General features: G+C 55.4%; 1 protein-coding gene across 2 annotated transcripts in view; it reads right to left on the bottom strand.

Annotated features, from left to right (window-relative positions):
• Positions 1-3,081: 3,081 nt before the first annotated feature.
• TRAPPC14 (trafficking protein particle complex subunit 14) overlaps positions 3,082-27,588 on the bottom strand; it is a 101,880-nt gene continuing 77,373 nt past the window's right edge. For both annotated transcript variants that reach the window (XM_073654437.1, XM_073654436.1), the window contains exons 4-11: positions 21,551-21,637; positions 21,351-21,471; positions 21,096-21,243; positions 20,928-21,010; positions 20,076-20,245; positions 19,842-19,996; positions 18,479-18,675; positions 3,082-4,783 (exon numbers count right to left, since the gene is read on the bottom strand). In XM_073654437.1, coding sequence (XP_073510538.1) covers positions 4,630-4,783; positions 18,479-18,675; positions 19,842-19,996; positions 20,076-20,245; positions 20,928-21,010; positions 21,096-21,243; positions 21,351-21,471; positions 21,551-21,637 — 1,115 coding nt within the window. In that variant the 3' untranslated portion in view covers positions 3,082-4,629. The remainder of the gene's footprint in view (positions 4,784-18,478; positions 18,676-19,841; positions 19,997-20,075; positions 20,246-20,927; positions 21,011-21,095; positions 21,244-21,350; positions 21,472-21,550; positions 21,638-27,588) is intronic.

Below are 27,588 nucleotides of genomic sequence, written 5' to 3'. Positions count from 1 at the left end.
ACTCTATATAATAGATCCCTCTGCGTGTAATGACTTTATCTAATAGATCCCTCTGCGTGTAATGACTCTATATAATAGATCCCTCTGTGTGTAATGACTCTATATAATAGATCCGTGTGTAATGACTCTATATAATAGATCCCTCTGTGTGTAATGACTCTATATAATAGATCCCTCTGTGTGTAATGACTCTATATAATAGATCCCTGTGTGTAATGACTCTATATAATAGATCCCACTGTGTGTAATGACTCTATATAATAGATCCCTCTGTGTGTAATGACTCTATATAATAGATCACTGTGTGTAATGACTCTATATAATAGATCCCACTGTGTGTAATGACTCTATATAATAGATCCCTCTGTGTGTAATGACTCTATATAATAGATCCCTCTGCGTGTAATGACTCTATATAATAGATCCCTCTGCGTGTAATGACTATATAATAGATCCCTCTGCGTGTAATGACTCTATATAGTAGATCCCTCTGCGTGTAATGACTATATAATAGATCCCTCTGCGTGTAATGACTCTAAATAGATCCCTCTGCGTGTAATGACTCTATATAATAGATCCCTCTGCGTGTAATGACTCTATATAATAGATCCCTCTGCGTGTAATGACTCTATATAATAGATCCCTCTGCGTGTAATGACTTTATATAATAGATCCCTCTGCGTGTAATGACTCTATATAATAGATCCCTCTGCGTGTAATGACTCTATATAATAGATCCCTGTGTGTAATGACTCTATATAATAGATCCCTCTGTGTGTAATGACTCTATATAATAGATCACTGTGTAATGACTATATAATAGATCCCACTGTGTGTAATGACTCTATATAATAGATCCCTGTGTGTAATGAATCTATATAATAGATCCCTCTGTGTGTAATGACTCTATATAATAGATCCCTCTGTGTGTAATGACTCTATATAATAGATCCCTGTGTGTAATGACTCTATATAATAGATCCCTCTGTGTGTAATGACTCTATATAATAGATCCCTGTGTGTAATGACTCTATATAATAGATCCCTCTGCGTGTAATGACTCTATATAATAGATCCCTCTGCGTGTAATGACTCTATATAATAGATCCCTCTGCATGTAATGACTCTAAAATAGATCCCTCTGCGTGTAATGACTATATAATAGATCCCTCTGCGTGTAATGACTCTATATAATAGATCCCTCTGCGTGTAATGACTCTATATAATAGATCCCTCTGCGTGTAATGACTCTATATAATAGATCCCTCTGCGTGTAATGACTCTATATAATAGATCCCTCTGCGTGTAATGACTCTATATAATAGATCCCTCTGTGTAATGACTCTATATAATAGATCCCTCTGCGTGTAATGACTCTATATAATAGATCACTCCGTGTGTAATGACTCTATATAATAGATCACTCCGTGTGTAATGACTCTATATAATAGATCCCTCTGCGTGTAATGACTCTATCTAATAGATCCCTCTGCGTGTAATGACTCTATCTAATAGATCCCACTGTGTGTAATGACTCTATCTAATAGATCCCTCTGTGTGTAATGACTCTATCTAATAGATCCCTCTGTGTGTAATGACTCTATATAATAGATCCCACTGTGTGTAATGACTCTATATAATAGATCCCTCTGTGTGTAATGACTCTATATAATAGATCCCTCTGTGTGTAATGACTCTATATAATAGATCCCTCTGTGTGTAATGACTCTATATAATATAGGAGTTTCACTCTTTGTATTGAAGAACTGAAATAAATTACCTTTTTGATGATATTCTAATTTAGTGAGATGCACCTGTATATATTTTTGTTTTTTTATCGTCTGAGGCCTCGATTCTCCATTCATTTTTTCTTTTATCTTCTGCGTCTCGTCGTTTCTCTTCGCCGCTCGTCTCGTGGATTCTGCTTTTTACTTTTGTCTAACTTTTTTTTTTTTGCGACTTTTTAGCTAAAACTATGCAAAATTTGTGCAAAAATTTCAGACAGATAAAATCTCTTCAGGGGGAAAAAGTGGAGCACATTGCGGAAAAGTCAGCCAAAAACCCGAAACTCACCCAAAATGGCAAACAAAAACCAAAAATAATAAATTTAAGAACCGCAAATGAAAAACAGGCAACAAAACTGCATCAGAAAGGCACAAACACAGATTCAGGCTCATTGATTCACTGCAGAATGAGTAAACTGAGAATCTATCAGTGAGCACATTCTGAAGGGGAGTGTGAGGCTTTGCGCGGAGCTCTATAATGCCAGCGGAGCTGTATAATAATGACAGCGGAGGCTCTGCAGAGCATTATATGACAGCGGAGGCTCTGCGGAGCTCTGTAATAATGACAGCGGAGGCTCTGCGGAGCTCTGTAATAATGACAACGGGGGCTCTGCGGAGCTGAATAATAATGACAGCGGAGGCTCTGCGGAGCTCTGTAATAATGACAGCGGAGGCTCTGCGGAGCTCTGTAATAATGACAGCGGAGGCTCTGCGGAGCTCTGTAATAATGACAGCGGAGGCTCTGCGGAGCTCTGTAATAATGACAGCGGAGGCTCTGCGGAGCTCTGTAATAATGACAGCGGAGGCTCTGCGGAGCTCTGTAATAATGACAACAGAGGCTCTGCGGAGCTCAATAATAATGACAGCGGAGGCTCTGAGGAGTTCTGTAATAATGACAGCGGAGGCTCTGCCGAGCTCTGTAATAATGACAGCGGAGGCTCTGAGGAGTTCTGTAATAATGACAGCGGAGGCTCTGCGGAGCTCTGTAATAATGACAGCAGAGGCTCTGCGGAGCTCAATAATAATGACAGCGGAGGCTCTGCGGAGCTCTGCAATAATGACAGCGGAGGCTCTGCGGAGCCCTGTAATAATGCCAGCGGAGGCTCTGTAATAATGACAGCGGAGGCTCTGCGGAGCTCTGTAATAATGACAGCGGAGGCTCTGCGGAGCTCTGTAATAATGACAGTGGAGGCTCTGCGGAGCTCTGTAATAATGACAGCGGAGGCTCTGCAGAGCTCTGTAATAATGACAGCGGAGGCTCTGCGGAGCTCTGTAATAATGACAGCGGAGGCTCAGCAGAGGTGGGTGAGTTTTGTATTCTGTTTGCTCAAAATAAATAATAAAACACATAAAACGTAAAGTGCGACAAATCCCGACCTCCAGTGCGGAGCGTCTGAGGGCCACAGGAAGCGCTCAAGTATTGGCAGGAATGTTGGGGTGATAAGTGCAGTTTGGGGGGACACCGCCCCACATATTGGCGAGTAAATAACATAACACGTGCGGCTGTGCGAAGAGACCCCCGGTACTGACACGGAAATCACACATCTCAGTTGACATGTTACCGGGATCCTAGAGGGCTCCGCACCACAGACTGCAGAACAGCGCGAGGTGGACGGCCCCGCAATATGCAGAACAGTGACAGCAACCGTTCTGCAAAGTCACATCCCAATTACTGAGGACATGTGCCTATCATTGTGTAAGAGGGGAGCGGCGATCCCCCGCACACAGGACACAGCAAGGGGAAAGGCGATCCCCCAGCCGAGGGGACATTGCTCCTAATGCCCACAGTATCCAGAGTAGGGAGCGTCAGTCCTCTCCACCCAAGCTATCCAGTTCATTATCCAGCAGGTGGAACCACTGAGGTGCAGCACGAAGTAGCCTCCAGCAGGTGGAGCAGTGAGATGCACTATGCCGCAGCCTCCAGCAGGTGGAGCAGTAACGAGCTCGCTGACTATCTTTTCCTGGTCGGCCACGATCACCCGGTAACGTCTCCACCATTTTGGCATGTGATACACAGACATGACCCTCGGCTCCTATTTCTGGCCCTTCACATTATAAACATATAATTCAACTTTTTTTCCCTATTAAATTAAAACCTGACTTGTAATTCTAATAATAAAACTAAGAGGCGTGTTTCTGCCATAAGTAAGTGCCCCCCCCCCCTCACTGTAGAGGACACCTCCGCGTTTCCTGACCGGCACCGGTCTCCAGTGTATATACTGACAGTAACGTGTAAACTCGCTCAGCGACCCCCGCAGCTACCGCCGGACCTTCCTCCATAGGGGGTCCCGTATAATCACAGGGTGGTCCTGGGCAAGTGCAGAAGGCCAGAGTGTGAAATGTATAAATAAGAATTAAAAGAAATAATAAAAAAAAATGTAAACATAAAAATATCCCGGAGCGGGAACAGTGCGTCCTGCCCCCGTATACTGGTGAGGCCAGGAGGGAATAGTACCACTGTAGTACCGTAATCCCACCCCTGATCTTTTGGCTCCTTGACCCACCCACATGGGCAGGGATTAAGCCCAATTCCAGTCCGCGTGGGCAGGGCTTAAGCCCAGTCCCCGCCCACATAGCCTTCTTGTCCCTCAATCCCTCCCGTTGCCTCCTGTTCCCGCCCGCACGAGCCGCATTTGGCCCCGTTGCCCACATCGGGCTGCGTTCTGGAGTCTATTGGTTGAGCCCCTGCCTAGCAGACACTATTTGGATTGTGGTTCGTGTTGCCCCTTTATCCCCCTATATATAGGATTTGGCTCTGCTTGGTCCATCCCTAACTTGGGTTAGGGTCCCCTCTTCTCCACAGATGGGGGCAAGCCTTCTTGACGACGTCGGGGGACTGTGGTGGTCACTGGACCGGATTCACCACCAGGACTTTGCACTGACGCTTGGCGATCTTATCCAAAGACAGCGCAGCTCGCTCGGGGGGCAAATAGAGCGGGCGACCCAAGGGGGATCCCACAGGAGGAGTGATGGCGCGCCGCTCCATCACGCTGCCGGTCCTGGGGGAAAGAGACGAGAAGGAAAAAAGCAGTCACTAACTCTCCTCACTTTATTCTAAGAGCCAGAACTTTTTCATTTGTCCGTGCCCCTGGCGGTACCCAGCAGGTCTTGTTTTTTTTTTTGAGACGAGTTGCAGTTTTGAATCGGACGCCATTCACTTTACCATGTAATGTAATGGAAAAAGTGCGGCCATATTACAAAAAAATATACACTGCTCAAAAAAATCAAAGGGAACACAAACAACAGAAAATAAATCCAAGTAAATCAAACTTCTGTGAAATCAAACTGTCCACTTAGGAAGCAACGCTGATTGACAATAAATTTCACATGCTGTTGTGCCAATGGAATAGACAATAGATGGAAATTATTGGTAATTATCAAGACACCCTCAATAAAGGAGTGGTTCTGCAGGTGGGGACCACAGACCACATTTCAGTACCAGTGCTTTCTGGCTGATGTTTTGGTCACTTTTGAATGTTGGTTGTGCTTTCACACTCGTGGTAGCATGAGACGGACTCTACAACCCACAGAAGTTGCTCAGGTAGTGCAGCTCATCCAGGATAGCACATCAATGCGAGCTGTAGCAGGAAGGTTTGCTGTGTCTGTCAGCGTAGTGTCCAGAGGCTGGAGGCGCTACTAGGAGACAGGCAAGTACACCAGGAGAGGTGGAGGGGGCCGTAGAAGGGCAACAACCCAGCAGCAGGACCGCTACCTCCGCCTTTGTGCAAGGAGGAACAGGAGGAGCACTGCCAGAACCCTGCAAAATGACCTCCACCAGGCCACAAATGTGCATGTATCAGCACAAACGGTTAGAAATCGACTCCATGAGGGTGGTATGAGGGCCCGACGTCCACAGATGGGGGTTGTGCTCACAGCCCAACACCGTGCAGGACGCTTAGCATTTGCCACAGAACACCAGGATTGGCAAAGTCCCCACTGGCGCCCTGTGCTCTTCACAGATGAAAGCAGGTTCACACTGAGCACATGTGACAGACGTGACAGAGTCTGGAGACGCCGTGGAGAGCGATCTGCTGCCTGCAACATCCTTCAGCATGACCGGTTTGGCAGTGGGTCAGTGGTGGTGTGGGGTGGCATTTCTTTGGAGGGCTGCACAGCCCTCCATGTGCTCGCCAGAGGTAGCCTGACTGCCATTAGGCACCGAGATGAGATCCTCAGACCCCTTGTGAGACCATATGCTGGTGCGGTTGGCCCTGGGTTCCTCCTAATGCAGGACAATGCCAGACCTCATGTGGCTGGAGTGTGTCAGCAGTTCCTGCAAGATGAAGACATTGAACCTATGGACTGGCCGCCCGTTCCCAAGACCTGAATCCGATTGAACACATCTGGGACATCATGTCTCGCTCCATCCACCAACGTCACGTTGCACCACAGACTGTCCAGGAGTTGGCGGATGCTTTAGTCCAGGTCTGGGAGGAGATCCCACAGGAGACCATCCGCAACCTCATCAGGAGCATGTCCAGGCGTTGTAGGGAGGTCATACAGGCTTGTGGAGGCCACACACAATACTCAGCCTCATCAGGAGCATGCCCAGGTGTTGTAGGGAGGTCATACAGGCACGTGGAGGCCACACACAATACTCAGCCTCATCAGGAGCATGCCCAGGCGTTGTAGAGAGGTCATACAGGCACATGGAGGCCACACACAATACTCAGCCTCATCAGGAGCATGCCCAGGCGTTGTAGGGAGGTCATACAGGCACGTGGAGGCCACACACAATACTGAGCCTCATCAGGAGCATGCCCAGGCGTTGTAGGGAGGTCATACAGGCACGTGGAGGCCACACACAATACTCAGCCTCATCAGGAGCATGCCCAGGCGTTGTAGGGAGGTCATACAGGCACATGGAGGTCACACACAATACTCAGCCTCATCAGGGGCATGCCCAGGCGTTGTAGGGAGGTCATACAGGCACGTGGAGGCCACACACAATACTCAGCCTCATCAGGTGCATGCCCAGGCGCTGTAGGGAGGTCATACAGGCACGTGGAGGCCACACACAATACTCAGCCTCATCAGGAGCATGCCCAGGCGTTGTAGGGAGGTCATACAGGCACGTGGAGGCCACACACAATATTCAGCCTCATCAGGAGCATGCCCAGGCGTTGTAGGGAGGTCATACAGGCACATGGAGGTCACACACAACACTCAGCCTCATCAGGAGCATGCCCAGGCGTTGTAGGGAGGTCATACAGGCACGTGGAAGCCACACACAATACTGAGCCTCATCAGGAGCATGCCCAGGCGTTGTAGGGAGGTCATACAGGCACGTGGAGGCCACACACAATACTGAGCCTCATCAGGAGCATGCCCAGGCGTTGTAGGGAGGTCATACAGGCACGTGGAGGCCACACACAATACTGAGCCTCATCAGGAGCATGCCCAGGCATTGTAGGGATGTCATACAGGCACGTGGAGGCCACACACAATACTGAGCCTCATCAGGAGCATGCCCAGGCGTTGTAGGGAGGTCATACAGGCACGTGGAGGCCACACACAATACTCAGCCTCATCAGGAGCATGCCCAGGCGTTGTAGGGAGGTCATACAGGCACGTGGAGGCCACACACAATACTCAGCCTCATCAGGTGCATGCCCAGGCGCTGTAGGGAGGTCATACAGGCACGTGGAGGCCACACACAATACTCAGCCTCATCAGGAGCATGCCCAGGCGTTGTAGGGAGGTCATACAGGCACGTGGAGGCCACACACAATACTCAGCCTCATCAGGAGCATGCCCAGGCGTTGTAGGGAGGTCATACAGGCACATGGAGGTCACACACAACACTCAGCCTCATCAGGAGCATGCCCAGGCGTTGTAGGGAGGTCATACAGGCACGTGGAGGTCACACACAACACTCAGCCTCATCAGGAGCATGCCCAGGCATTGTAGGGGGGTCATACAGGCACGTGGAGGCCACACACAATACTCAGCCTCATCAGGAGCATGCCCAGGCATTGTAGGGAGGTCATACAGGCACGTGGAGGCCACACACAATACTGAGCCTCATCAGGAGCATGCCCAGGCGTTGTAGGGAGGTCATACAGGCACGTGGAGGCCACACACAATACTGAGCCTCATCAGGAGCATGCCCAGGCGTTGTAGGGAGGTCATACAGGCACGTGGAAGCCACACACAATACTGAGCCTCATCAGGAGCATGCCCAGGCGTTGTAGGGAGGTCATACAGGCACGTGGAGGCCACACACAATACTGAGCCTCATCAGGAGCATGCCCAGGCGTTGTAGGGAGGTCATACAGGCACGTGGAGGCCACACACAATACTGAGCCTCATCAGGAGCATGCCCAGGCATTGTAGGGATGTCATACAGGCACGTGGAGGCCACACACAATACTGAGCCTCATCAGGAGCATGCCCAGGCGTTGTAGGGAGGTCATACAGGCACGTGGAGGCCACACACAATACTCAGCCTCATCAGGAGCATGCCCAGGCGTTGTAGGGAGGTCATACAGGCACGTGGAGGCCACACACAATACTGAGCCTCATCAGGAGCATGCCCAGGCGTTGTAGGGAGGTCATACAGGCATGTGGAGACCACACACAATACTCAGCCTCATCAGGAGCATGCCCAGGCGTTGTAGGGAGGTCATACAGGCACGTGGAGGCCACACACAATACTCAGCCTCATCAGGAGCATGCCCAGGCGTTGTAGGGAGGTCATACAGGCACGTGGAGGCCACACACACAATACTCAGCCTCATCAGGAGCATGCCCAGGCATTGTAAGGGGGTCATACAGGCACGTGGAGGCCACACACAATACTCAGCCTCATCAGGAGCATGCCCAGGCGTTGTAAGGAGGTCATACAGGCACGTGGAGGCCACACACAATACTCAGCCTCATCAGGAGCATGCCCAGGCGTTGTAGGGAGGTCATACAGGCACGTGGAGGCCACACACAATACTGAGCCTCATCAGGAGCATGCCCAGGCGTTGTAGGGAGGTCATACAGGCACGTGGAGGCCACACACAATACTCAGCCTCATCAGGAGCATGCCCAGGCGTTGTAGGGAGGTCATACAGGCACGTGGAGGCCACAAACAATACTGAGCCTCATCAGGAGCATGCCCAGGCGTTGTAGGGAGGTCATACAGACACGTGGAGGCCACACACAAAAATCAGCCTCATCAGGAGCATGCCCAGGCGTTGTAGGGAGGTCATACAGGCAGGTGGAGGCCACACACAATACTCAACCTCATCAGGAGCATGCCCAGGCGTTGTAGGGAGGTCATACAGACACGTGGAGGCCACACACAATAATCAGCCTCATCAGGAGCATGCCCAGGCGTTGTAGAGAGGTCATACAGGCACGTGGAGGCCACACACAATACTTAGCCTCATCAGGAGCATGCCCAGGCGTTGTAGGGAGGTCATACAGACACGTGGAGGCCACACACAATACTCAGCCTCATCAGGAGCATGCCCAGGCGTTGTAGGGAGGTCATAGAGGCACGTGGAGGCCACACACAATACTGAGCCTCATCAGGAGCATGCCCAGGCGTTGTAGGGAGGTCATACAGGCACGTGGAGGCCACACACAATACTCAGCCTCATCAGGAGCATGCCCAGGCGTTGTAGGGAGGTCATAGAGGCACGTGGAGGCCACACACAATACTGAGCCTCATCAGGAGCATGCCCAGGCGTTGTAGGGAGGTCATACAGGCACGTGGAGACCACACACAATACTCAGCCTCATCAGGAGCATGTCCAGGCGTTGTAGGGAGGTCATACAGACACGTGGAGGCCACACACAATACTCAGCCTCATCAGGAGCATGCCCAGGCGTTGTAGGGAGGTCATACAGGCACGTGGAGGCCACACACAATACTCAGCCTCATCAGGAGCATGCCCAGGCGTTGTAGGGAGGTCATACAGGCACGTGGAGGCCACACACAATACTTAGCCTCATCAGGAGCATGCCCAGGCGTTGTAGGGAGGTCATACAGGCACGGGGAGGCCACACACAATACTCAGCCTCATCAGGAGCATGCCCAGGCGTTGTAGGGAGGTCATACAGGCACGTGGAGGCCACACACAATACTCAGCCTCATCAGGAGCATGCGCAGGCGTTGTAGGGAGGTCATACAGGCACGTGGAAGCCACACACAATACTCAGCCTCATCAGGAGCATGCCCAGGCGTTGTAGGGAGGTCATACAGGCACGTGGAGACCACACACAATACTCAGCCTCATCAGGAGCATGCCCAGGCGTTGTAGGGAGGTCATACAGGCACGTGGAGGCCACACACAATACTCAGCCTCATCAGGAGCATGCCCAGGCGTTGTAGGGAGGTCATACAGGCACGTGGAGGCCACACACAATACTCAGCCTCATAAGGAGCATGCCCAGGCGTTGTAGGGAGGTCATACAGGCACGTGGAGGCCACACACAATACTGAGCCTCATCAGGAGCATGCCCAGGCGTTGTAGGGAGGTCATACAGGCACGTGGAGGCCACACACAATACTCAGCCTCATAAGGAGCATGCCCAGGCGTTGTAGGGAGGTCATACAGGCACGTGGAGGCCACACACAATACTGAGCCTCATCAGGAGCATGCCCAGGCGTTGTAGGGAGGTCATACAGGCACGTGGAGGCCACACACAATACTCAGCCTCATCAGGAGCATGCCCAGGCGTTGTAGGGAGGTCATACAGGCACGTGGAGGCCACACACAATACTCAGCCTCATCAGGAGCATGCCCAGGCGTTGTAGGGAGGTCATACAGGCAGGTGGAGGCCAGACACAATACTCAGCCTCATCAGGAGCATGCCCAGGCATTGTAGGGAGGTCATACAGGCACGTGGAGGCCACACACAATACTCAGCCTCATCAGGAGCATGCCCAGGCGTTGTAGGGAGGTCATACAGGCACATGGAGGCCACACACAATACTCAGCCTCATCAGGAGCATGCCCAGGCGTTGTAGGGAGGTCATACAGGCAGGTGGAGGCCACACACAATACTCAGCCTCATCAGGAGCATGCCCAGGCGTTGTAGGGAGGTCATACAGGCACGTGGAGGCCACACAATACTCAGCCTCATCAGGAGCATGCCCAGGCGTTGTAGGGAGGTCATACAGGCAGGTGGAGGCCACACACAATACTCAGCCTCATCAGGAGCATGCCCAGGCGTTGTAGGGAGGTCATACAGGCACGTGGAAGCCACACACAATACTCAGCCTCATCAGGAGCATGCCCAGGCATTGTAGGGAGGTCATACAGACACGTGGAGGCCACACACAATACTCAGCCTCATCAGGAGCATGCCCAGGCATTGTAGGGAGGTCATACAGACACGTGGAGGCCACACACAATACTCAGCCTCATCAGGAGCATGCCCAGGCGTTGTAGGGAGGTCATACAGGCACGTGGAGGCCACACACAATACTGAGCCTCATCAGGAGCATGCCCAGGCGTTGTAGGGAGGTCATACAGGCACGTGGAGGCCACACACAATACTCAGCCTCATCAGGAGCATGCCCAGGCGTTGTAGGGAGGTCATACAGGCACGTGGAGGCCACAAACAATACTGAGCCTCATCAGGAGCATGCCCAGGCGTTGTAGGGAGGTCATACAGACACGTGGAGGCCACACACAATAATCAGCCTCATCAGGAGCATGCCCAGGCGTTGTAGGGAGGTCATACAGACACGTGGAGGCCACACACAATACTGAGCCTCATCAAGAGCATGCCCAGGCGTTGTAGGGAGGTCATACAGGCACGTGGAGGCCACACACAATACTCAGCCTCATCAAGAGCATGCCCAGGCGTTGTAGGGAGGTCATACAGGCACGTGGAGGCCACACACAATACTCAGCCTCATCAGGAGCATGCCCAGGCGTTGTAGGGAGGTCATAGAGGCACGTGGAGGCCACACACAATACTGAGCCTCATCAGGAGCATGCCCAGGCGTTGTAGGGAGGTCATACAGGCACGTGGAGGCCACACACAATACTCAGCCTCATCAGGAGCATGCCCAGGCGTTGTAGGGAGGTCATAGAGGCACATGGAGGCCACACACAATACTGAGCCTCATCAGGAGCATGCCCAGGCGTTGTAGGGAGGTCATACAGGCACGTGGAGGCCACACACAATACTCAGCCTCATAAGGAGCATGCCCAGGCGTTGTAGGGAGGTCATACAGGCACGTGGAGGCCACACACAATACTGAGCCTCATCAGGAGCATGCCCAGGCGTTGTAGGGAGGTCATACAGGCACGTGGAGGCCACACACAATACTCAGCCTCATCAGGAGCATGCCCAGGCGTTGTAGGGAGGTCATACAGGCACGTGGAGGCCACACACAATACTCAGCCTCATCAGGAGCATGCCCAGGCGTTGTAGGGAGGTCATACAGGCAGGTGGAGGCCAGACACAATACTCAGCCTCATCAGGAGCATGCCCAGGCATTGTAGGGAGGTCATACAGGCACGTGGAGGCCACACAAAATACTCAGCCTCATCAGGAGCATGCCCAGGCGTTGTAGGGAGGTCATACAGGCACATGGAGGCCACACACAATACTCAGCCTCATCAGGAGCATGCCCAGGCGTTGTAGGGAGGTCATACAGGCAGGTGGAGGCCACACACAATACTCAGCCTCATCAGGAGCATGCCCAGGCGTTGTAGGGAGGTCATACAGGCACGTGGAGGCCACACAATACTCAGCCTCATCAGGAGCATGCCCAGGCGTTGTAGGGAGGTCATACAGGCAGGTGGAGGCCACACACAATACTCAGCCTCATCAGGAGCATGCCCAGGCGTTGTAGGGAGGTCATACAGGCAGGTGGAAGCCACACACAATACTCAGCCTCATCAGGAGCATGCCCAGGCATTGTAGGGAGGTCATACAGACACGTGGAGGCCACACACAATACTCAGCCTCATCAGGAGCATGCCCAGGCGTTGTAGGGAGGTCATACAGGCACGTGGAGGCCACACACAATACTGAGCCTCATCAGGAGCATGCCCAGGCGTTGTAGGGAGGTCATACAGGCACGTGGAGGCCACACACAATACTCAGCCTCATCAGGAGCATGCCCAGGCGTTGTAGGGAGGTCATACAGGCACGTGGAGGCCACAAACAATACTGAGCCTCATCAGGAGCATGCCCAGGCGTTGTAGGGAGGTCATACAGACACGTGGAGGCCACACACAATAATCAGCCTCATCAGGAGCATGCCCAGGCGTTGTAGGGAGGTCATACAGACACGTGGAGGCCACACACAATACTCAGCCTCATCAGGAGCATGCCCAGGCGTTGTAGGGAGGTCATACAGGCACGTGGAGGCCACACACAATACTCAGCCTCATCAAGAGCATGCCCAGGCGTTGTAGGGAGGTCATACAGGCACGTGGAGGCCACACACAATACTCAGCCTCATCAAGAGCATGCCCAGGCGTTGTAGGGAGGTCATACAGGCACGTGGAGGCCACACACAATACTTAGCCTCATCAGGAGCATGCCCAGGCGTTGTAGGGAGGTCATACAGGCACGTGGAGGCCACACACAATACTCAGCCTCATCAGGAGCATGCCCAGGCGTTGTAGGGAGGTCATACAGGCACGTGGAGGCCACACACAATACTTAGCCTCATCAGGAGCATGCCCAGGCGTTGTAGGGAGGTCATACAGGCACGTGGAGGCCACACACAATACTCAGCCTCATCAGGAGCATGCCCAGGCGTTGTAGGGAGGTCATAGAGGCACGTGGAGGCCACACACAATACTCAGCCTCATCAGGAGCATGTCCAGGCGTTGTAGGGAGGTCATACAGACACGTGGAGGCCACACACAATACTCAGCCTCATCAAGAGCATGCCCAGGCGTTGTAGGGAGGTCATACAGGCACGTGGAGGCCACACACAATACTCAGCCTCATAAGGAGCATGCCCAGGCGTTGTAGGGAGGTCATACAGGCACGTGGAGGCCACACACAATACTGAGCCTCATCAGGAGCATGCCCAGGCGTTGTAGGGAGGTCATACAGGCACGTGGAGGCCACACACAATACTGAGCCTCATCAGGAGCATGCCCAGGCGTTGTAGGGAGGTCATACAGGCACGTCGAGGCCACACACAATACTCAGCCTCATCAGGAGCATGCCCAGGCGTTGTAGGGAGGTCATACAGGCACGTGGAGGCCACACACAATACTCAGCCTCATCAGGAGCATGCCCAGGCGTTGTAGGGAGGTCATACAGGCACGTGGAGGCCACACACAATACTCAGCCTCATCAGGAGCATGCCCAGGCGTTGTAGGGAGGTCATACAGGCACGTGGAGGCCACACACAATACTCAGCCTCATCAGGAGCATGCCCAGGCGTTGTAGGGAGGTCATACAGGCAGGTGGAGGCCACACACAATACTCAGCCTCATCAGGAGCATGCCCAGGCGTTGTAGGGAGGTCATACAGGCACATGGAGGTCACACACAATACTCAGCCTCATCAGGAGCATGCCCAGGCGTTGTAGGGAGGTCATACAGGCACGTGGAGGCCACACACAATACTGAGCCTCATCAGGAGCATGCCCAGGCGTTGTAGGGAGGTCATACAGGCACGTGGAGGCCACACACAATACTCAGCCTCATCAGGAGCATGCCCAGGCGTTGTAGGGAGGTCATACAGGCACGTGGAGGCCACACACAATACTCAGCCTCATCAGGAGCATGCCCAGGCGTTGTAGGGAGGTCATACAGGCAGGTGGAGGCCAGACACAATACTCAGCCTCATCAGGAGCATGCCCAGGCATTGTAGGGAGGTCATACAGGCACGTGGAGGCCACACACAATACTCAGCCTCATCAGGAGCATGCCCAGGCGTTGTAGGGAGGTCATACAGGCAGGTGGAAGCCACACACAATACTCAGCCTCATCAGGAGCATGCCCAGGCGTTGTAGGGAGGTCATACAGACACGTGGAGGCCACACACAATACTCAGCCTCATCAGGAGCATGCCCAGGCGTTGTAGGGAGGTCATACAGGCACGTGGAAGCCACACACAATACTGAGCCTCATCAGGAGCATGCCCAGGCGTTGTAGGGAGGTCATACAGGCACGTGGAGGCCACACACAATACTCAGCCTCATCAGGAGCATGCCCAGGCGTTGTAGGGAGGTCATACAGGCAGGTGGAGGCCAGACACAATACTCAGCCTCATCAGGAGCATGCCCAGGCATTGTAGGGAGGTCATACAGGCACGTGGAGGCCACACACAATACTCAGCCTCATCAGGAGCATGCCCAGGCGTTGTAGGGAGGTCATACAGGCAGGTGGAAGCCACACACAATACTCAGCCTCATCAGGAGCATGCCCAGGCGTTGTAGGGAGGTCATACAGACACGTGGAGGCCACACACAATACTCAGCCTCATCAGGAGCATGCCCAGGCGTTGTAGGGAGGTCATACAGGCACGTGGAAGCCACACACAATACTGAGCCTCATCAGGAGCATGCCCAGGCGTTGTAGGGAGGTCATACAGGCACGTGGAGGCCACACACAATACTCAACCTCATCAGGAGCATGCCCAGGCGTTGTAGGGATGTCATACAGACACGTGGAGGCCACACACAATACTCAGCCTCATCAGGCGCATGCCCAGGCGTTGTAGGGAGGTCATACAGGCAGGTGGAGGCCACACACAATACTCAGCCTCATCAGGCGCATGCCCAGGCGTTGTAGGGAGGTCATACAGGCAGGTGGAGGCCACACACAATACTCAGCCTCATCAGGAGCATGCCCAGGCGTTGTAGGGAGGTCATACAGGCACGTGGAGGCCACACACAATACTGAGCCTCATCAGGCGCATGCCCAGGCGTTGTAGGGAGGTCATACAGGCAGGTGGAGGCCACACACAATACTCAGCCTCATCAGGAGCATGCCCAGGCGTTGTAGGGAGGTCATACAGGCACGTGGAGGCCACACACAATACTCAACCTCATCAGGAGCATGCCCAGGCGTTGTAGGGAGGTCATACAGGCACGTGGAGGCCACACACAATACTGAGCCTCATCAGGAGCATGCCCAGGCGTTGTAGGGAGGTCATACAGGCACGTGGAGGCCACACACAATACTGAGCCTCATCAGGAGCATGCCCAGGCGTTGTAGGGATGTCATACAGACACGTGGAGGCCACACACAATACTCAGCCTCATCAGGAGCATGCCCAGGCGTTGTAGGGAGGTCATACAGGCACGTGGAGGCCACACACAATACTCAGCCTCATCAGGAGCATGCCCAGGCGTTGTAGGGAGGTCATACAGGCACGTGGAGGCCACACACAATACTCAACCTCATCAGGAGCATGCCCAGGCGTTGTAGGGATGTCATACAGGCACGTGGAGGCCACACACAATACTCAGCCTCATCAGGAGCATGCCCAGGCGTTGTAGGGAGGTCATACAGACACGTGGAGGCCACACACAATACTCAGCCTCATCAGGCGCATGCCCAGGCGTTGTAGGGAGGTCATACAGACACGTGGAGGCCACACACAATACTCAGCCTCATCAGGAGCATGCCCAGGCGTTGTAGGGAGGTCATACAGACACGTGGAGGCCACACACAATACTGAGCCTCATTGTGACTTGTTTTAAGGACATTACATCACAGTTGGATCAGCCTGTAGTGTGTTTTTCCACTTTAATTTTGGGGGTGACTCCAAATCCAGGCCTCCATTGGTTAATAAATGTGATTTCCATTGATGATTTTTGTGTGATTTTGTTGTCAGCACATTCAGCTTTATACAGAACAAAGTATTCAATGAGAAGATTTCATTCATTCAGATCTAGGATGGGGTATTTGAGTGTTCCCTTTATTTTTTTGAGCAGTGTATATATTTTATCCCATTAAGTTTGAATTTTTTTAATATATTTTTATTTCACTTTCCTGCAGTTTCCTCTCTGGGATTTAGTCTAATTCTCCTCTGTTCCCATAGAGATTTTATAGGGAACGTTTCCTCCGGTTTCTCCCCGCTTACATACATGTCTCTAGATATCTCTCCCGGCTGTGTAACACGGCTCCTATGCAGACTCCACACACCCTCACCCCTAACAGGACATACAGTGGGTACGGAAAGTATTCAGACCCCTTTACATTTTTCACTCTTTGTAAATTTATTAAAAAAGAAAAACTGAAATATCACATGGTCATAAGTATTCAGACCCTTTGCTCAGACACTCATATATAAGTCACATGCTGTCCATTTCCTTGTGATCCTCCTTGAGATGGTTCTACTCCTTCATTGGAGTCCAGCTGTGTTAATTAAACTGATAGGACTTGATTTGGAAAGGCACACACCTGTCTATATAAGACCTCACCGCTCACAGTGCATGTCAGACCAAATGAGAATCATGAGCTCAAAGGAACTGCCCAAGGAGCTCAGAGACAGGATTGTGGCAAGGCACAGATCTGGCCAAGGTTACAAAAGAATTTCTGCATTACTCAAGGTTCCTAAGAGCACAGTGGCCTCCATAATCCTTAAATGGTAGATGTTTGGGACCACCAGAAGTCTTCCTAGACCTGGCTGTCCAGCCAAACTGAGCAATTGTGGGAGAAGAGCCTTGGTGAGAGAGGTAAAGAAGAACCCCAACATCACTGTGGCTGAGCTCCAGAGATGCAGTAGGGAGATGGGAGAAAGTTCCACGAAGTCAACTATCACTGCAGCCCTCCACCAGTCGGGCCTTTATGGTAGAGTGGCCCGATAGAAGCCTCTCCTCAGTGCAAGACACATGAAAGCCCCCATAGAGTTTGCTCATAAACACATGAAGGACTCCCAGACTATGAGAAATAAGATTCTCTGGTCCGATGAGACAAAGATAGAACTTTTTGGTGATAATTCTAAGCAGTATGTGTGGAGAAAACCAGGCACTGCTCATCACCTGCCCAATACAATCCCAACAGTGAAACATGGTGGTGGCAGCATCATGCTATGGGGGTGTTTTTCAGCTGCAGAGACAGGACGACTGGTTGCAATTGAAGGAAACATGAATGAGGCCAAGTACAGAGATATCCTGGATGAAAACCTCTTCCAGAGTGCTCTGGACCTCAGACTTGGCCGAAGGTTCACCTTCCAACAAGACAATCACCCTAAGCACACAGCTAAAATAACAAAGGAGTGGCTTCAGAACAACTCTGTGACCATTCTTGACTGGCCCAGCCAGAGCCCTGACCTAAACTCAATTGAGCATCTCTGGAGAGACCTGAAAATGGCTGTCCACCAACGTTCACCATCCAACCTGACGGAACTGGAGAGGATCTGCAAGGAAGAATGGCAGAGGATCCCCAAATCCAGGTGTGAAAAACTTGTTGCATCATTTCCAAGAAGACTCGTGGCTGTACTAGCCCAAAAGGGGGCTTCTACTCAATACTGAGCAAAGGGGCTGAATACTTATGCCCGTGTGATATTTCAGTTTTTCTTTTTTAATAAATTTGCAAAAATTTCTACATTTCTGTTTTTTTTCAGTGAAGATGGGGGCAGAGTGCACTTTAATGAGAAAAATAATGAACTTTTTAGAATTTACCAAATGGCTGCAATGAAACAAAGAGTGAAAAATGTAAAGGGGTCTGAATACTTTCCGTACTTACTGTAAATACACAGGCAGGAAGGGGTTAATAAGATGATGAGGGTCACACTATATACACGTATAGTCTCCTTACCTGATGAGCTGCCCACGAGGAGGCTGCTGGTGCGAAAAGGACTGGGACCGCCCCAGAGCGCCCCCTTGCTGCTGCCTCTCCAGGTCCCTCAGGGCCGGGCTGCTGGGACTACTTCTCCGTGACACGGGACGAGCGTCTGGAGGGGCCTGAGCCACGCTGGCCGTGAACTGCAGCTTCAGCTTCATGTGCTGGGAGAGCTGAGAGCAGGAAGTGATGAGTGACAGCAGAGAGCGCCAGAGTGCAACTGTCCTGTGCCCCCAGCATCAGTTCCATGTACTCCCCTGCATCAGTACCCTGTACCACCAGTGTCAGTAGCCCCCAGCGTCAGTACGCCCCGCACACACACACCCCCAGCGTCAGTACGCCCCGCACACACACACCCCCAGCGTCAGTACGCCCCGCACACACACACCCCCAGCGTCAGTACGCCCCGCACACACACACCCCCAGCGTCAGTACGCCCCGCACACACACACCCCCAGCGTCAGTACGCCCCGCACACACACACCCCCAGCGTCAGTACGCCCCGCACACACACACCCCCAGCGTCAGTACGCCCCGCACACACACACCCCCAGCGTCAGTACGCCCCGCACACACACACCCCCAGCGTCAGTACGCCCCGCACACACACACCCCCAGCGTCAGTACGCCCCGCACACACACACACCCCCAGCGTCAGTACGCCCCGCACACACACACCCCCAGCGTCAGTACGCCCCGCACACACACACCCCCAGCGTCAGTACGCCCCGCACACACACACCCCCAGCGTCAGTACGCCCCGCACACACACACCCCCAGCGTCAGTACGCCCCGCACACACACACCCCCAGCGTCAGTACGCCCCGCACACACACACCCCCAGCGTCAGTACGCCCCGCACACACACACCCCCAGCGTCAGTACGCCCCGCACACACACACCCCCAGCGTCAGTACGCCCCGCACACACACACCCCCAGCGTCAGTACGCCCCGCACACACACACCCCCAGCGTCAGTACGCCCCGCACACACATCCCCAGCGTCAGTACCCACCACACATCCCCAGCGTCAGTACCCACCACACACCCCCAGCGTCAGTACCCACCACACACCCCCAGCGTCAGTACCCGGCACACCCCCCCAGCGTCAGTACCCGGCACACCCCCCCAGCGTCAGTACCCGGCACACCCCCCCAGCGTCAGTACCCGGCACACCCCCCCAGCGTCAGTACCCGGCACACCCCCCCAGCGTCAGTACCCGGCACACCCCTCCAGCGTCAGTACCAGGCACACACCCCCAGCGTCAGTACCAGGCACACACCCCCAGCGTCAGTACCAGGCACACACCCCCAGCGTCAGCATATGCGTTGGTCCTCACCTCAAACAGCCCGGCCTTCAGTGCCATGAAGGTGACCCCGATGGTGACGGAGCTTCCTTTCCGGCAGAACCCCAGGCTATTTATGGGGGTGTAACAGACGACGGCGTCCTGCGCGGCCTGTGTGACCCGTCGCTCCTCCTCTGACAGACAGCGACCTGTGCGGGGAAATCCGGTGGCGTTACATCACACTGCCCCCCCTCAGGACCCCCGCACACCGGACCCTCTATAACTCACCCATCGCTGCCATGTTGGTATCCGGGGTCCAGACCAGTCGGACGGCCAGAAAATCCTGTAGGTCATTCAGCAGTGTGTATGTGACCCGAAAAGGGGTGTGCGTCTGTACGGGGGAGTCACAGCGCGCCGACATCACAAACCGCGGCCTCTCCAGGCGAATACTGGGGAGTCTGCAAGGGATGGGGCAGTCAGGACGGAGAACAGCGCCATCCACAGGAAGCGGCGGCAGTGAGGACGGAGAACAGCGCCATCCACAGGAAGCGGCGGCAGTGAGGACGGAGAACAGCGCCATCCACAGGAGGCGGCGGCAGTGAGGACGGAGAACAGCGCCATCCACAGGAGGCGGCGGCAGTGAGGACGGAGAACAGCGCCATCCACAGGAGGCGGCGGCAGTGAGGACGGAGAACAGCGCCATCCACAGGAGGCGGCGGCAGTGAGGACGGAGAACAGCGCCATCCACAGGAGGCGGCGGCAGTGAGGACGGAGAACAGCGCCATCCACAGGAGGCGGCGGCAGTGAGGACGGAGCACAGCGCCATCCACAGGAGGCGGCGGCAGTGAGGACGGAGCACAGCGCCATCCACAGGAGGCGGCGGCAGTGAGGACGGAGAACAGCGCCATCCACAGGAGGCGGCGGCAGTGAGGACGGAGAACAGCGCCATCCACAGGAGGCGGCGGCAGTGAGGACGGAGCACAGCGCCATCCACAGGAGGCGGCGGCAGTGAGGACGGAGCACAGCGCCATCCACAGGAGGCGGCGGCAGTGAGGACGGAGAACAGCGCCATCCACAGGAGGAGGCGGCAGTGAGGACGGAGTACAGCGCCATCCACAGGAGGGGGTGGCACGGACTCACCTGTAGTGGGTGTAGATGCCGGAGGTGAACGGCAGCTTGGGGGTGGACCAGTGAATGATGGCAACTAGAGGAACCTCCAGACCCTGTGGAGCAGAGAAGAGGGTGAGGCCGGGGGGCACCGAGGAGACGGCGAGGCATGGAAGGACGCAACATGGGAGGGGCGCTCACCTCCTTAGCATCCTCCGGGGGGCGCTCTCCTGTCTGCAGCTGGAATAGGAAGTTGTGCTCCTCCAGGGAGCATAGCATGCTGGGTAACTGTGAGGAGCAGCTGTGCAGGCGCAGGAAGGAGGCCATGCTGACGTCTCCGGACTGGTGACTGGCCGAGAGAAGAGGGCACATTATAGGCGGGGGCTGCACCTGTGAGAGGGGGGGTTGTGCCTCTGGGCTGGGGGGTGAGGGGGACACTGCGCCTCGGCCTCTTACCACACATTGTCCACCAGCAGCACGGAGCCGTCCGGCATCACGGGCAGGTAACTGGCATTGAAGTTGGGGAGGATCCGCACGTCCCGAATACAGAGCTCGTCCTGAGAGGAGATGTTCAGCACTGGAGGGAGAGAGACGGGTGAGGCGGGTGTACGGCCAGGCACTCACCTCCGCAGCCCCCCGTATCCTCGTCCACTCACCTTTCAGAGCGGTGAGGTGTTTCCCAGACACATTGATCTGACGGCACCTGAGGGTGGGAGGTGGGAGCACGGTGAGGAGGGTACTCACTGTGAGAGAGAAGAGCGGTCAGTGCGGAGGAAGGGGGGCTGACAATACTACAGAGGAGGAGGAGGAACCGGACAGGAGGAGGAAGGCGGGGGCTGACAATACTACAGAGGAGGAGGAGGAGGAACCGGACAGGAGGAGGAAGGCGGGGGCTGACAATACTACAGAGGAGGAGGAGGAGGAACCGGACAGGAGGAGGAAGGCGGGGGCTGACAATACTACAGAGGAGGAGGAGGAGGAACCGGACAGGAGGAGGAAGGCGGGGGCTGACAATACTACAGAGGAGGAGGAGGAGGAACCGGACAGGAGGAGGAAGGCGGGGGCTGACAATACTACAGAGGAGGAGGAGGAGGAACCGGACAGGAGGAGGAAGGCGGGGGCTGACAATACTACAGAGGAGGAGGAGGAGGAACCGGACAGGAGGAGGAAGGCGGGGGCTGACAATACTACAGAGGAGGAGGAGGAGGAACCGGACAGGAGGAGGAAGGCGGGGGCTGACAATACTACAGAGGAGGAGGAGGAGGAACCGGACAGGAGGAGGAAGGCGGGGGCTGACAATACTACAGAGGAGGAGGAGGAGGAACCGGACAGGAGGAGGAAGGCGGGGGCTGACAATACTACAGAGGAGGAGGAGGAGGAGGAACCGGACAGGAGGAGGAAGGCGGGGGCTGACAATACTACAGAGGAGGAGGAGGAGGAGGAACCGGACAGGAGGAGGAAGGCGGGGGCTGACAATACTACAGAGGAGGAGGAGGAGGAGGAACCGGACAGGAGGAGGAAGGCGGGGGCTGACAATACTACAGAGGAGGAGGAGGAGGAGGAACCGGACAGGAGGAGGAAGGCGGGGGCTGACAATACTACAGAGGAGGAGGAGGAGGAACCGGACAGGAGGAGGAAGGCGGGGGCTGACAATACTACAGAGGAGGAGGAGGAGGAACCGGACAGGAGGAGGAAGGCGGGGGCTGACAATACTACAGAGGAGGAGGAGGAGGAACCGGACAGGAGGAGGAAGGCGGGGGCTGACAATACTACAGAGGAGGAGGAGGAGGAGGAACCGGACAGGAGGAGGAAGGCGGGGGCTGACAATACTACAGAGGAGGAGGAGGAGGAGGAACCGGACAGGAGGAGGAAGGCGGGGGCTGACAATACTACAGAGGAGGAGGAGGAGGAGGAACCGGACAGGAGGAGGAAGGCGGGGGCTGACAATACTACAGAGGAGGAGGAGGAGGAGGAACCGGACAGGAGGAGGAAGGCGGGGGCTGACAATACTACAGAGGAGGAGGAGGAGGAGGAACCGGACAGGAGGAGGAAGGCGGGGGCTGACAATACTACAGAGGAGGAGGAGGAGGAGGAACCGGACAGGAGGAGGAAGGCGGGGGCTGACAATACTACAGAGGAGGAGGAGGAGGAGGAACCGGACAGGAGGAGGAAGGCGGGGGCTGACAATACTACAGAGGAGGAGGAGGAGGAGGAACCGGACAGGAGGAGGAAGGCGGGGGCTGACAATACTACAGAGGAGGAGGAGGAGGAGGAACCGGACAGGAGGAGGAAGGCGGGGGCTGACAATACTACAGAGGAGGAGGAGGAGGAACCGGACAGGAGGAGGAAGGCGGGGGCTGACAATACTACAGAGGAGGAGGAGGAGGAACCGGACAGGAGGAGGAAGGCGGGGGCTGACAATACTACAGAGGAGGAGGAGGAGGAACCGGACAGGAGGAGGAAGGCGGGGGCTGACAATACTACAGAGGAGGAGGAGGAGGAACCGGACAGGAGGAGGAAGGCGGGGGCTGACAATACTACAGAGGAGGAGGAGGAGGAACCGGACAGGAGGAGGAAGGCGGGGGCTGACAATACTACAGAGGAGGAGGAGGAGGAACCGGACAGGAGGAGGAAGGCGGGGGCTGACAATACTACAGAGGAGGAGGAGGAGGAACCGGACAGGAGGAGGAAGGCGGGGGCTGACAATACTACAGAGGAGGAACCGGACAGGAGGAGGAAGGCGGGGGCTGACAATACTACAGAGGAGGAGGAGGAGGAACCGGACAGGAGGAGGAAGGCGGGGGCTGACAATACTACAGAGGAGGAACCGGACAGGAGGAGGAAGGCGGGGGCTGACAATACTACAGAGGAGGAACCGGACAGGAGGAGGAAGGCGGGGGCTGACAATACTACAGAGGAGGAACCGGACAGGAGGAGGAAGGCGGGGGCTGACAATACTACAGAGGAGGAACCGGACAGGAGGAGGAAGGCGGGGGCTGACAATACTACAGAGGAGGAACCGGACAGGAGGAGGAAGGCGGGGGCTGACAATACTACAGAGGAGGAACCGGACAGGAGGAGGAAGGCGGGGGCTGACAATACTACAGAGGAGGAACCGGACAGGAGGAGGAAGGCGGGGGCTGACAATACTACAGAGGAGGAACCGGACAGGAGGAGGAAGGCGGGGGCTGACAATACTACAGAGGAGGAACCGGACAGGAGGAGGAAGGCGGGGGCTGACAATACTACAGAGGAGGAGGAGGAGGAACCGGACAGGAGGAGGAAGGCGGGGGCTGACAATACTACAGAGGAGGAGGAGGAGGAACCGGACAGGAGGAGGAAGGCGGGGGCTGACAATACTACAGAGGAGGAGGAGGAGGAACCGGACAGGAGGAGGAAGGCGGGGGCTGACAATACTACAGAGGAGGAGGAGGAGGAACCGGACAGGAGGAGGAAGGCGGGGGCTGACAATACTACAGAGGAGGAGGAGGAGGAACCGGACAGGAGGAGGAAGGCGGGGGCTGACAATACTACAGAGGAGGAGGAGGAGGAACCGGACAGGAGGAGGAAGGCGGGGGCTGACAATACTACAGAGGAGGAGGAGGAGGAACCGGACAGGAGGAGGAAGGCGGGGGCTGACAATACTACAGAGGAGGAGGAGGAGGAACCGGACAGGAGGAGGAAGGCGGGGGCTGACAATACTACAGAGGAGGAGGAGGAGGAACCGGACAGGAGGAGGAAGGCGGGGGCTGACAATACTACAGAGGAGGAGGAGGAGGAGGAACCGGACAGGAGGAGGAAGGCGGGGGCTGACAATACTACAGAGGAGGAGGAGGAGGAACCGGACAGGAGGAGGAAGGCGGGGGCTGACAATACTACAGAGGAGGAGGAGGAGGAGGAACCGGACAGGAGGAGGAAGGCGGGGGCTGACAATACTACAGAGGAGGAGGAGGAGGAACCGGACAGGAGGAGGAAGGCGGGGGCTGACAATACTACAGAGGAGGAGGAGGAGGAACCGGACAGGAGGAGGAAGGCGGGGGCTGACAATACTACAGAGGAGGAGGAGGAGGAACCGGACAGGAGGAGGAAGGCGGGGGCTGACAATACTACAGAGGAGGAGGAGGAGGAACCGGACAGGAGGAGGAAGGCGGGGGCTGACAATACTACAGAGGAGGAGGAGGAGGAACCGGACAGGAGGAGGAAGGCGGGGGCTGACAATACTACAGAGGAGGAGGAGGAGGAACCGGACAGGAGGAGGAAGGCGGGGGCTGACAATACTACAGAGGAGGAGGAGGAGGAACCGGACAGGAGGAGGAAGGCGGGGGCTGACAATACTACAGAGGAGGAGGAGGAGGAACCGGACAGGAGGAGGAAGGCGGGGGCTGACAATACTACAGAGGAGGAGGAGGAGGAACCGGACAGGAGGAGGAAGGCGGGGGCTGACAATACTACAGAGGAGGAGGAGGAGGAACCGGACAGGAGGAGGAAGGCGGGGGCTGACAATACTACAGAGGAGGAGGAGGAGGAACCGGACAGGAGGAGGAAGGCGGGGGCTGACAATACTACAGAGGAGGAGGAGGAGGAACCGGACAGGAGGAGGAAGGCGGGGGCTGACAATACTACAGAGGAGGAGGAGGAGGAACCGGACAGGAGGAGGAAGGCGGGGGCTGACAATACTACAGAGGAGGAGGAGGAGGAACCGGACAGGAGGAGGAAGGCGGGGGCTGACAATACTACAGAGGAGGAGGAGGAGGAACCGGACAGGAGGAGGAAGGCGGGGGCTGACAATACTACAGAGGAGGAGGAGGAGGAACCGGACAGGAGGAGGAAGGCGGGGGCTGACAATACTACAGAGGAGGAGGAGGAGGAACCGGACAGGAGGAGGAAGGCGGGGGCTGACAATACTACAGAGGAGGAGGAGGAGGAACCGGACAGGAGGAGGAAGGCGGGGGCTGACAATACTACAGAGGAGGAGGAGGAGGAACCGGACAGGAGGAGGAAGGCGGGGGCTGACAATACTACAGAGGAGGAGGAGGAGGAACCGGACAGGAGGAGGAAGGCGGGGGCTGACAATACTACAGAGGAGGAGGAGGAACCGGACAGGAGGAGGAAGGCGGGGGCTGACAATACTACAGAGGAGGAGGAGGAACCGGACAGGAGGAGGAAGGCGGGGGCTGACAATACTACAGAGGAGGAGGAGGAACCGGACAGGAGGAGGAAGGCGGGGGCTGACAATACTACAGAGGAGGAGGAGGAACCGGACAGGAGGAGGAAGGCGGGGGCTGACAATACTACAGAGGAGGAGGAGGAACCGGACAGGAGGAGGAAGGCGGGGGCTGACAATACTACAGAGGAGGAGGAGGAACCGGACAGGAGGAGGAAGGCGGGGGCTGACAATACTACAGAGGAGGAGGAGGAGGAACCGGACAGGAGGAGGAAGGCGGGGGCTGACAATACTACAGAGGAGGAGGAGGAGGAACCGGACAGGAGGAGGAAGGCGGGGGCTGACAATACTACAGAGGAGGAGGAGGAGGAACCGGACAGGAGGAGGAAGGCGGGGGCTGACAATACTACAGAGGAGGAGGAGGAGGAACCGGACAGGAGGAGGAAGGCGGGGGCTGACAATACTACAGAGGAGGAGGAGGAACCGGACAGGAGGAGGAAGGCGGGGGCTGACAATACTACAGAGGAGGAGGAGGAACCGGACAGGAGGAGGAAGGCGGGGGCTGACAATACTGCAGAGGAGGAGGAGGAACCGGACAGGAGGAGGAAGGCGGGGGCTGACAATACTACAGATGAGGAGGAGGAACCGGACAGGAGGAGGAAGGCGGGGGCTGACAATACTACAGAGGAGGAGGAACCGGACAGGAGGAGGAAGGCGGGGGCTGACAATACTACAGAGGAGGAGGAGGAAGGCGGGGGCTGACAATACTACAGAGGAGGAGGAACCGGACAGGAGGAGGAAGGCGGGGGCTGACAATACTACAGAGGAGGAGGAACCGGACAGGAGGAGGAAGGCGGGGGCTGACAATACTACAGAGGAGGAGGAGGAGGAACCGGACAGGAGGAGGAAGGCGGGGGCTGAAAATACTACAGAGGAGGAGGAGGAACCGGACAGGAGGAGGAAGGCGGGGGCTGACAATACTACAGAGGAGGAGGAGGAACCGGACAGGAGGAGGAAGGCGGGGGCTGACAATACTACAGAGGAGGAGGAGGAGGAACCGGACAGGAGGAGGAAGGCGGGGGCTGACAATACTACAGAGGAGGAGGAACCGGACAGGAGGAGGAAGGCGGGGGCTGACAATACTACAGAGGAGGAGGAACCGGACAGGAGGAGGAAGGCGGGGGCTGACAATACTACAGAGGAGGAGGAGGAAGGCGGGGGCTGACAATACTAGAGGAGGAGGAACCGGACAGGAGGAGGAAGGCGGGGGCTGACAATACTACAGAGGAGGAGGAACCGGACAGGAGGAGGAAGGCGGGGGCTGACAATACTACAGAGGAGGAGGAGGAACCGGACAGGAGGAGGAAGGCCGGGGCTGACAATACTACAGAGGAGGAGGAGGAACCGGACAGGAGGAGGAAGGCGGGGGCTGACAATACTACAGAGGAGGAGGAGGAACCGGACAGGAGGAGGAAGGCGGGGGCTGACAATACTACAGAGGAGGAGGAGGAACCGGACAGGAGGAAGAAG

Source organism: Phyllobates terribilis, unplaced genomic scaffold, assembly GCF_046119375.1.
Source record: "Phyllobates terribilis strain yellow unplaced genomic scaffold, ASM4611937v1 Scaffold_11__3_contigs__length_659146591, whole genome shotgun sequence".
NCBI classification, from domain to species: domain Eukaryota; kingdom Metazoa; phylum Chordata; class Amphibia; order Anura; family Dendrobatidae; genus Phyllobates; species Phyllobates terribilis.
The sequence above is the reverse complement of the archived record's forward strand: the minus strand, read 5'-3'. Positions and strand labels throughout refer to the sequence as shown.